General features: G+C 40.5%; 1 protein-coding gene across 3 annotated transcripts in view; it reads right to left on the bottom strand.

The window, feature by feature from the left end:
• Positions 1-12025, bottom strand: part of pdlim5b (PDZ and LIM domain 5b) — a 45375-nt gene that overhangs the window by 3104 nt on the left and 30246 nt on the right. Inside the window, exons 4-9 of one of the 3 annotated variants that reach the window (XM_054757422.1) lie at positions 8513-8543; positions 7815-8293; positions 4375-4523; positions 4060-4087; positions 2597-2763; positions 97-277 (exon numbers count right to left, since the gene is read on the bottom strand). In XM_054757422.1, the coding sequence (XP_054613397.1) occupies positions 97-277; positions 2597-2763; positions 4060-4087; positions 4375-4523; positions 7815-8293; positions 8513-8543 (1035 nt within the window). The remainder of the gene's footprint in view (positions 1-96; positions 278-2596; positions 2764-4059; positions 4088-4374; positions 4524-7814; positions 8294-8512; positions 8544-12025) is intronic. The other 2 variants (XM_054757423.1, XM_054757424.1) reach the window with 2 other exon arrangements.

The following is a 12025-nucleotide window of genomic DNA, read 5'->3' as shown; positions in this document are numbered from 1 at the left end:
ACATCATGCAAAAAGACACGCACAGGAAACATTAGCAAAATGTGAAGAAGTTTTAAGCAACAAAATGTGTTTCAATGCTGACGTTGTTGTGAATACCTGATGACTTTATTGCACTTGTGGCACATGGGGGTGCGCGTTCCGGCCGGGATGTGCTCGGCTCGCTGCACCAGGGAGTTGAGGTCCTCAGGATGTGGTTGTGGGACGGGTCGGTCTGGGCCTTTGGGAGGAGGGCTGGTAATCTTGCCGAACGAAGGAGCCGCACCACCTTTACGGAAGCCTAAGAGAAGGAACAAGGTGATGGGTAAATAACATTTTTTAATATTATTCCTCCGTATCGTCTTTAGAACAGATATGTTTGTCTTGTCAGAAGATAAAAGCCAACGATCTGAAGATCTCCCATCATCCTTGCATGATTCATGAGACATCTGGGCCCTCACACTGCAACCCCACCCACCACAGAAAGGAGATCCATTTTTTCCCTGCACTGAGGAGGAAAAACACATTCCCCGAGTCAAGTGTGGACACCTGCGAAAATAATGTAACAAATGAAAGGGATGCACTATTTTTCTCTCCTCTTTCTCTTTGCAAAAACATTTCCAGGATGGAGGTCAGTGTTTTTGTGCCCTCGGAAAGACGAGCTGCAGGGTAAATGGGACGAGACGCACCGCTGAAAAAGAAGTGCTATTATTTAAAGCAATTACATTAATAAAATAACAATATTATATATATATATATATATATATATATATACTAAATATACTGTATATTCTTTATTTAATGTATATTCTATTTCTTTATACTATTATTATTATATAGTCATATATTTATAGTTTTTTATTTTTTGTTTAATTACTTAATATTTAAGTATTGTTGTTGTTATTATTATTATTATTATTATTATTATACTAATCTAAAAATACGATTATGAAATTATTGTATTATTATTATTATTATTATTATTATTATTATTATTATTATTATTATTATTATCGTTATATTATACAATTAATAAAAAATATAATTAGTTATTATTAAATAACACAAATACACGTGTATGTGAAAATAATAACACTATTTCATTGTACACATATTTTAATCTGAATTATCTGAATTAATGTGACACAAAAAATATTTAAACTTAAAGATTCAGACTTCCACACACAGTTTTGTAAAAATATTATTAAGCGCAGTAAGACTGAGTAAGATAAGATCATTCTTTCCTTACTAATTCTACAGTGGGGGAGTTCACATGTTAAAGCAGTCGGGTGCAAAGTCAGTCTTGGGAAAAAAAAAAAAAGTGGTACAAATAGCACACACTGCCGCACAACAGACGGAACGAGCAACCGCAAGCTCAACCACCTGCAGTGTAAAACTTATTCATCCTTTACATTCACCTCAGAAAAATTATCAATAAAAAATGTCAAAGTGGTACACAGGAAGTAAACCACTATCAATAATTGCTGCAAAAACGTAGAAGAGGTAGGATTAAATAAACCCTGCTTCTTCCTATTCCTTTGAATGTGCAAGTGTAAACATGTGATGTACTGCTGTATAAATTGTTTTGCATCTTTGAAATGAACTAAGCCATTACCATTACTTCAAAAACAGACCTTTAAAGCGTATCAGGATTGAAGCATCAGCTAGAATGAGTCTAAATAGTGAGTCACATTTAAGTGCCATGACGGTCATACTTTGAATACAATCTTGATAGTGAACGCGCAACGCCGGGGGTGAAATTAGTTTTTCACTGTAGGCTCTTATCTAAAAGTTGGCACTGGAATAAATTCAAGCTAGTGAGAGCAAAGAGCACAGAGGGTGGGGAGGAATAAAGCAAAAGAGTCATTGCTGTCTGGCTGTGTAAGATAAGCAGAGTAAAGTCAGCATGAGATGACAACAAAATGGAATCACAGCAGGGAGTCGTGGATTTATCTGTATTTGATCCTAACTGCATATAAAAAAGAATTATTCCTATGCTTCAATACGCATTAACAATTCATTTGAAACTCATTTGTATTGGTGTTGACTTTACTGTTGCCATCCTTAACACTTGAGATCCTATACACTAACAAAGAAAAGAAAGACATAAAATCTTATTGTAAACACAACCATCAGTTAGAGAGTAGCGTAAACAAGAGTGTAGTGCAATGGATTACATTATGCACACTTAGTCATATTGGATATGTTTGTTTACATGAAGTCAAGCACGTGTTAACTACAGCAACTTAAGAGTCTTTACTGTCTGCCTGAGGTTACTTTCAGCAGCCACTCCAAAAGAGGCGTCTCGGGAAGTGAGTGCTTTCCCTAAAGTGTTGCTGACTGATGCTTTTCACCAAATACGTGACCTCGCACTGAGGTCTGCTACAGTGTGGTGCAGTCTACAGCATCAAATTACACAATCTATTTAACTCATAAAGGGATCACAAGGAAAGGCAATAATCTGAGCTCATTAAAAGATCACCTCTTGGTTTTTATGGAGCTCTTAATCTTTAAATGGCTTAGGATCAAGAACTAAAGCTGGGAATCTTGTGGTTCGCAGCGCCCTCTAATGGCAGATTTATAACTACATACAATTTGCAGAGGATGAGTTCTACCATACCTGTACCTGCTGGACCCCCTAGCTGGGAGGAGGGCTTGTTCTGGGCCGGGGGGCTCTTGAATGCAGAGGGAGCCACCACGTTGCCATTCCGAGGAGGCGTAGCTTTGGAATATGTTTTGGCTGCGGGCAAGGTGGGCACGCTTGGAGAGGTTTTATCCACAACATCGCTGGGAAATAAATACACACTCTGGATAAATCACATTTTAAAATCACTCAGTAGAGAGCTTTTCTCTTTTTTTCCCCTCAAATGTGCTGTTCACATTTTTATGACAATCCCCTTTAAACTAGGAGCAGCACTATGAGACTTCTTTAAAGGCTATAATATTGCGACTTCATTAAAATCTCAAAATTTTTCTGCTTTGGTTTTTTTGCTTTTACAAACACCACCAATTTGTGTCTCGTTATCTACGGTGCATATGACAAGAGTGTATAGTATTAAAGGAATAGATACAATTTGAAGAAAAGGAAACAGGAGAGAAGAAAAATAGATATTTATTGAGATGGCGGATGCATTCTATTGTGGTTAGTATAGAAAACAGAAAAGAAAAACAAAAATTAGGCACATGAGGATACAGAAAGTGTGTATAAGAAAGAGCACCACACGTAACCACATACAACAAGTACAAATATACACAAAAATACAATGTAAAGTTATGTAATCTAGGTTTTTTGTGTAAGGTTGAGCAAAAATATATTTAACTGGTGTAGTTAATTGCACAAAATTCAGTTATTATACAGACTAAAATACAGCATTGACTCCAACATAAGACTATGTAGCCTTTTTTTCTCTCGAAAAATGAAAGGTTGTCAATAAAATGATTTTTGACCGAAAGAGTCATTTTTTTTTTCTGTCACTCTCAAACACCAGTGACCTAGATAGATGCAGCCGTGACACAAAGACCCACTGGGTTAAAAAAGCATCTCAGAGGTTGGGTGAGTTAAACAATAGAGGAGGCGTTACAAAGTTAATTTTAAGATGTTCATTATTTCTTTTTCCAAAAAAGATGGTCTTATATTCAGCGTCGTCTTATATTCGGGACAATGCGGTAAATGAAAAAACAACTCCAAAATCTTGCTGCCTACACATTTAGCACCTTTGCGGAAACACAGTGATGCCAATCCCTGAGCTTGTTGTACTTGTGTTCTACAACTTCTGGGTCCAACTTGTTTGGCCTGATCCATGACAACACACACAAATACAAGACAAAAGAGAGACACATTGGCAGGTGAAGAGAAGAAAAGTCAGGGACAGGTGGAAAAGATGATGTAATCACAAGCGCACTGATGTTTTTAAAGACGTACTGCAAGAAAATGCAAGTCAAAGATACTTTATGTGACAGGCGCACTCTGTTGTCTTTAAGGACCTAATGCAAAAACACTACTCAAATATCTCCTATATAACCGGAGCTTTCTGCTGTTTTTTAGGCTCGACTGAAAAAAACAGTCACAGATTCTCTACTTACTTTTTTCCATTGTTGTCAGGAGCTTCCTCTGCAAGAAGAAGACATTAATTCAAGTCAAATTGCTGAATTTTATTAGTGTTTCGCGAACTACAGTGCATGTCTGTACAGTATAAAACTGTACAGACATGCACGTTTTATACCTTAAGAACAATTCCTTGTCTAATCTAAAACTGTTTCCAGCTGTTTAGGATGCATCCTACGGCCTAATCTTTCCCCTTCTAAACTACACTATTAGTTATCAATAAGAGCATCTTTGTTTGTACATATTATACAGTTAAAATGTAAAAAGTTAAAAGTGATGAAGTTGGTACACACCATTTTCAGTGCCGGTGAGCTGGGCCAGGATCCGGAAGGAGCGGGACTGACAAGTGCCGGTCCTTGGGTGCCAGTCTTCCGTGTCCTCGATCAGTCTCTTTTTGCTGGCCTCACTTAGGGCAGATGCGTGATTCAAGTCGGAATCTTTTCTGCAAATACAGATTAAGTTAACATATTATGTCTGTGGACTTTTTACTGCAAAAATCTATTGTTTAATTATGTTGTCAAGTAGTTATACTAATGGTCAACAAGCATGGTAAACGTGCTTCAATCAATCAAATAGACAATACACAACATGAGTGTGACCTAACTGCTGCAATCAGGTGTTGACTAAATGTATGATGAATATGGTAGTAGTTGCACTTTGTCAACAGTTAACAGTGATTTACCCCGCCTCACCTTAAGATGGCGATATTGCGCTTCATAAAATGAGGCACATAGGTAGGGACACCCGCACAATACAATGACATGCTTTCACCAAAGTAAAAATTTCAGTAGTGCAAGTAGTGCAATCACAACAGCATCGTTATCTTTGGAATGGGGAGAGTCTTTAATGCAGATGTGCATCAAACTGTGCAAGAAAATATTTGTTTACATGCACACAGTAAAAAATATCAATGCGGTCCAAAAGAGTGCAGTTCTTAATCTGTGTTTGGTTCAAAATAATCACAGTCATGACAAGTATGTCTGTCCTTAACAGAAGCAGGGATTGTGTGGGCGCTGAATAAACAATACGATAACAGAAACAGATGGCACCAGTGTGTGTGTGCGTGTGTGACGCCACGCCTGACTGCACTGGGTCTACAGTGCATAAAATACAAGCTCTTTATACTACAGTATCTCACAAAAATGAGTACACCCCTCACATTTCAGCATTTTTAATATATCTTCTCAAGGGACAATGCTACACAAATTGATATACTTTGGAGTAGTCAGTATACTGTACAGCTTGTATCACAGTGCACACTTTTTATCCACTGAAAATGACTCAACAAACAGCCATTATCGTCTAAATAACTGGCAACAGATATGGTGGTGGGCGCATCATTGTCTGAGGCTGCACGAGTGCTGCCAGCACTAGGGAGCTGCAGTTTATTGAGGGGAAACATCTTCTTGAGAGACAATAAAATTGAAATTAAACTTGGATATACTGTAGTATATTGAGTAGTAACACGCAGCTTGTATAGCAGTAAATGTTTACGATCCAGTGTGCGCAGTTCATTGAGAGGGAACATGAATTCCAACATTTACTGTCAAATTCTGAAGCAGAGCATGATCCCATCCCTTGGGGAAAAACTGGGCCGCATGGCAGTTTTCCAAACATGTTAACAAGCTAAAACACACCTCCGAGATGACAAGTGCTGGTGTGTGTGTGTGCGTGGCATACTTTCAAAGGAGAGTAAATCTATAATGCTTTCTAAGCTGTACACTGACTACTCTAAGTTATAGCCACATTTAATTTCTTTAATATTGCCCTATATTGAGAAGATATAATAAAATATTTGCTGAAACATTGAGAGCGTACTCACAAGAGCAGGTTACTAAGTGAGGGCACAAACAAGGGTGCAAACATGCTGCTGTTAATCATAAACCACAGCAATGTGCAGACTGGAATAGAGAAATGATCATTCTCAGGACTAACTTATCTGTCTCTGCTCCCCCCTGTAGGCAAAGAAAGGAAACGTAGGAAAGGTTTGAAGGCAAGAAGAAGTATGGATAGCTGGATATTTTGGAATAAAAGGCCCTTCTGAGTGTGCATAGAGACAACCACAACAAAACATGCACCCATGCAGCAACAGAAGCCTTGAAGGAGCTTAGAATAAATAAAGTGATGAATGAATGAAGGGAACTGACATTCATATTCTCTCTGTGTGCCCACAAGGCTCAAACCTCACAAAAAGGTAAAAATACCCAACATAGCTGAAATTTCATGTTGGACATTTGAACCTACAAGGATAAGATGTCAACTTCCTCCACAGACTACGTTGGAATTTGTATTTGGAAAGTGATACATTCCATATTCACCGCAACCTTTGTAGCTTTATCCTGCAGGAAAATGTTTGGTTTCTTCAATATTGGTGTCAGGATTCAATCTTGTTAACAATTTGTTTATCACATGAGATACAGTACTTGGAATACTGCATGGACAAACGTCTTGAGATATACCATAAATGCTTTAATAAAAGCCAGGGCGTTTTGTTAGCTAAACTGCTAAAAGGACATGAAAACTTATTAGAATTGCTTATATTTATACATATATAATAATGTTTTGGACTGCATGAGAAAGTGGAAAGGAAAACGTAGCTCATGATCATACATTAACAAGTACAGCAGCAACAGAACCAATGTTGTAATAGTGTTAAGGAGCAAACTGCTCAGTCAGCATTAATATGGCCAATGAGTTCAATGTAAACAACAGTACGGCGAGTGTAACACATAAGAGTTTCATGCAAACAGCCGAGTAGCAACATTTTAAAGCCCATAACAGACCCGGTCCAAGCTGCTGGATGCTGACCACTCATGATACTTTAAATGCAGCTACTGCCACCTAGTGGCGTTACCAGCCACAGTTGTTGATGTCAATGGTCTTGATTCCAGCGCTAACCAGTTACTTGCTTTTGTAGACCTAACACCCAGTGACTATAGGAAACACAGCGGTTAATTGAGTAGAGACGCTGATCGGAGCATTTACTGCACAAACACCAAGCTGCAATTTGGCTTTGTGTATGTAGATCAGGGCTTTTGAAAGTGTGGCACAGCGAGCCTCCTCTCAGAGAAAAAGGAGTTTTCTGCTCTGCCCAGACTTTGTTTACTGTCTAACCTTAGAAACTAAAAAATTCATTACTTCTGCTTTTTAAACATAAGTGAAGTTAGCTGAGCAGGTTTGAAAATTATATTTTCCTTATGCTATAGGAAAAGGTTTGAATAATATGTTTTTTCTTTTCTCTCTTCTTTCTCCAGCTGCAATAAGATACAATTTTTCGTTATTCTTTTCAAGCTGCTACAGTAAAAGGTTAGAATAATGTTCTTTACTTTTCTAAAGCTGCTAAAGGAAAAAGTCTTTGCACTTCACAGAGAGCCGTGATATAATTTATTACGGACGTATGCTGGCGCCCAACCCAGCGTCCAATCCAGTTCAGTGTTCTCCTGAAGGGAACCAAGCTGCCAAGCTTGTGGTCAATCTCTCAAGTCCATACTCTGTTCTACTGCCAGGACTTTACCCTGTGGAATATTCCGACAAGATGTGCATTGTGTGAAAACCGTGGCGATGATTGATGTGTGTGGAAGGGAAGGTCTCATTTTCTTCAGTAGCATACAGCAAAATATGGCCTCAGTGAACCGCAGAAGCCTCTGAAGGTGCTGACCAAAGCACACAGCCAGGCGAGTAACCCCCCTGTTGTGGAAGCACACAAGGGACTGGTTTGATTCATGGTACCTACCCGTTGAACTGCTCTGACAGGCCTTGGCTCTCCAGAAGGCCTCGCCTCTGCCCCATAGCCACCTCACAGGCGTTGATGTTGGAGTACAGGTTGATAGGGGTGTTATAGACAGATGGTTGCGGGACAGTGGGCTGGGAGGTGGGTGCTGTCACTCTGGCTGGGGAGGAGGCCTGAGATGAGGAGGAGGAGGACATGGTGGATGGGGAGCTGATGCTGGAGCGAGCGGGGGAAGAGTCCGGCCCTGTGAGGCTGGACTTGAGCGGGAATGGAGGGTGCGGCGGTTGAGAGGCGCAAGCTGGCGTGAAAGCGGAGGATTCAGAGGGGATGGATGCTACAGAGGGAGGGGTCAGCGCATCTCTGTCGCCCCCGAATGGCCGGGCTGTCTTGTTGTACGCAGGCTGACTTGACGGCTTTGTGTACATGGCGCTGGGGGCCGGGTTGGTGATTGGGACGGGCTTAATGATTTCTTGAGGTTCATCCTGCATTGAGGTGAGGACACACATCATGCAGCACACGAGAACACTACTATCAACTACTGCATTCAAAAGCACTGCACAGCAAACTCAGTGGTGTGCTGATATTTAAATTAAAGTCATGCTTGTGACATTTAACACAATGTGGCGTCTCATGCAAAGCAAATGATCTCAAAAGGACACGGTTAAATTATATTTAGTTAAATTTATAGGCTGACACCATACCTTAGGACCTCCTTTGGCAGCACTTGAGGCTCTGTAAAGACAGGGAAAAAGTTCAAAGTTATACTCCGCTACACAAAAATACACCAAAAGAATCCTCTTATTTCTGGACATAGATTTTCTGAGTAGCCTGGTCATATTGAAGCTGAATACGCTCATTCTGACTGCAGACATTATTACATGTTAACTTGACATGCCGGGATCGGGAGATTGGGTTCGAATCTCCGTTGGGCATCTCTGTGTGGTGTTTTCTCAAGGTACTCTGGTTTCCTCCCACATTCCAAAAACATGCATGTTAGGTTCATTGGCGACTCTACATTGTCCATAGGTATGAATGTGGCTGTGATTGGCTGGCGACCAGTCCAGGGTGTACCCCGCCTACCGCCCGAAGTCAGCTGGAATAGACTCCAGCATACTCGCGACCCTAGTGAGGAAAAGCGGCATAGAAGATGGATGGAACTTGACATGCCTGGGAAACCACACTCCATTCACTTGATACCAGTGTGTGTGTAAGGTTTTGCAATACTTACAACAAACTGTTATTATTTTAGACCAAAACGACCTACATTGAACATCTTCCATCTTATTTTCTGTAGATATTTCTATTGCAGCAAACGGACTGGACCTGAATTAAACCGCAGTTTGTTAGCTGTTAAATTTTTGGTATTTTATATTTGTTTTTAAAGTATTGTGTATCAAAGAGCACAAAATTACTCCATTACAGGATCCCACATTTTTTTAGTATATAGCACCTCACGTATAAGCAACAAAAGGTGATGCAGCAAGCCTGGTTCCCCATCTCGAGCTACGTTAGCGTCGCTGGCGTCCTCCTTCTCTCTTTGCTATAATAGGAAAACAGTCAACAAAGTCTAGAGCATTTCCTTTCCAACACCGGCTTATTAGTGTGCCCCACCCTCCAGAGCCAGATGTTGATGTCATTTGTACCTACAATCCATTTACTGTTTCCACTTAGCAGTTCATATACACAAAGCTTATTTTCCAGCGTGCTTGTGGAGCGACAACACGCAGTGCCAAAAAAAACAGCAAAGGGGTGTTGAGATCAAATGGCACATTCCATTAGGAAGATGACGACGAAGCATGCAGTGCAGTACTGCATGTGCCCCCAGTGGGCCAGAGTGGATTCACACCCTATCTGTCTTTTCTCACAGCAAACTGAACAAACACTAGTAGGGTGGTCCTCTGGTGGACATCTGTTCAACCCTATGCTGTTTTCTGTCTCGCTGCCTGCCCGCTTGTAGCAAGGACATACAGTACTTTATGGCGTGGGATATGATGTGAACGAGTTCAGGATGTGGTGATGCGTGTGGAATTACAGTATAATGATGAACTTTGATCCAATAAGATGTTTGCTTCTGGATTTGTACTAGAACATGAAAATAATGTAATGTAGTGTATAGTGTAGGCCAGGGATATTCAATTAAATTATGGGGTCACACTTTTAGGCCCGAGGGTGGTGCCGGACGTCTCTCTTCACAATTATTCTTATTTTGTATCAAAGTAACAGGATTCTCTATATGACAGAAGCATTCTGCAGTTTTTACAGACCTACTGAAATAAACAATAGTGCTTTAAGGTGCTGATGTAGTTATAATGGTAGCTTGTCCTAGCCTAAATAGCTCAATTACCCACATATTAGGCAGCCTGACTATAAGACTCTTATTTTTCAAGACCATTTTTGGACAATGTAAGACAATCGAAATACAAAAAGAAGAATATAAGATGGATACAGCTGAACTTTGGGTAGCGTCCTTAATTCGTTCCAGAAGGTCTGACTCAAAACAGACGCTAATCGAATACATTTTTCCCATGAGAAACAACGTAAATTCAATTAATCCGTTCTAGAAAGCCAAAAATGTTAACACAAAACACATTAGTTTTACCATTATACTGTAGTTTTACATGCAATACATAAATACATCCCATAATTTCCGGACTATAGAACGCACCGGTATGTAAGCCTCACCCACTAAATTTAAAGAGAAAAAAAAGATATGTCTATACACTACAGGTGTCCACGTCGTAACATGGGATATTGAGTACACAGAAAGAATTTTAAACTTTTGATTAAATTAATGCTTTTTTTCCCAAACAGCGCCAAACAGTGCATGTAAGAAGGCTTGTTAACAGTAGCCTACCAGAAAAGTAATTCATCGCTGCTGTCCTCCTCCTCCTTCTCCTCCTCCTCCTGGGAACTAAAACCACTAAAGTTGTCTTCTTCAACATCACAAGTGAACAGCCTCATAATTCCTTCTGGTGAAGAGAGAGCTGAGCCGGAAGGCAAAGCTCTCAATTTACCGGTCGATCTACGTTCCCACCCTCACCTATGGTCATGAGCTTTGGGTTGTGATCAAAAGAACAAGATCGTGGATACAAGGGGCTTAAATGAATTTCCTCCATAGGGTGGCTGTACTCACCCTAAGAGATAGGGTGAGGAACTCAAGAGTAGAACCGCTGCTCCTTCACATCGAGAGGAGCCAGTTGAGGTGTTCCGGGCATGCATACCCAGGAGAAGGCCCCAGGGCAGACCTACAACACGCTGGAGGGATTATGTCTCACAGCGGGCCTGGGAACGCCTTGGTGTCCTCCCGGTGGAGCTGGAGGAGGTGGCCGAGGATCGGGAAGTCTGGGCTTCCCTACTGAGACTACTTCCCCCGCGACCCGGACACGGTTAAGCGGTGGAAAATGGATGGATGAATAATTCCTTCTTCACAAACTTTGTCAGTCTCTTTCTCGCTTCCGTTGCTGCTCTGGGAGTCACTTTTGTCTCAAAGCAAATTAGCCACTTTGCTTGAGCTATCCTCTCCATCACAAAGTAGTCCAGCCTTTCGAAACCCGTTGGTGATAGTGGACGGTTGGCAGATTGAGCAGTCCAAACAGAAGCTGTAGTAATTCTACACTTGATCAAACTTACTTAAGATGTGTCAGAGATCGCTGCATAAGACTTCGAAACGTGATATTAGCTTCCACTTCACTTGTCCACGTCAGTAGTTCCTGAAGCTGCACTTTAAGCATCATGGGAAATGTAGTTCGTAGCCATAAATTAGCGCATCACTGTACGAGCCGCAGGTTTCCGAGCGTGAGAAAAAAATATACAACAGAAATTACAGTATATACATACAGTACATACATATACTGTAAATGATGAATGAAAGGGATAACTGAACATTTAAGATTACTTTATCCTTCATTGAAGACGTGATACGTGATACAAAAGACACGATGTGGCAGTGACCTGACTGTTTTGCCATGAGTCATTTTTTGAATTAAATAGTGTTTCTCACCTCAATGCTGTAAACCAAAATAAAGCCAAAGAAAGTTGCAAGTGCCAGCATTTTAATAAAAAAGGTGAGAAACACTATTGAATTCAATAAATGACTCATGACAAAACAGGAAGATGGTGTCGGCATGGTGTCTCGCTGCCACAATGTGTCTTTGGGAACAGCAGTCTTCAATGAAGGTAAGTAACCTTAAGTGTCCTTTCATTCGTCATGTGTA

This window comes from Dunckerocampus dactyliophorus, chromosome 17, assembly GCF_027744805.1.
Source record: "Dunckerocampus dactyliophorus isolate RoL2022-P2 chromosome 17, RoL_Ddac_1.1, whole genome shotgun sequence".
In the NCBI taxonomy this organism is placed as follows: domain Eukaryota; kingdom Metazoa; phylum Chordata; class Actinopteri; order Syngnathiformes; family Syngnathidae; genus Dunckerocampus; species Dunckerocampus dactyliophorus.
The sequence above is the reverse complement of the archived record's forward strand: the minus strand, read 5'-3'. Positions and strand labels throughout refer to the sequence as shown.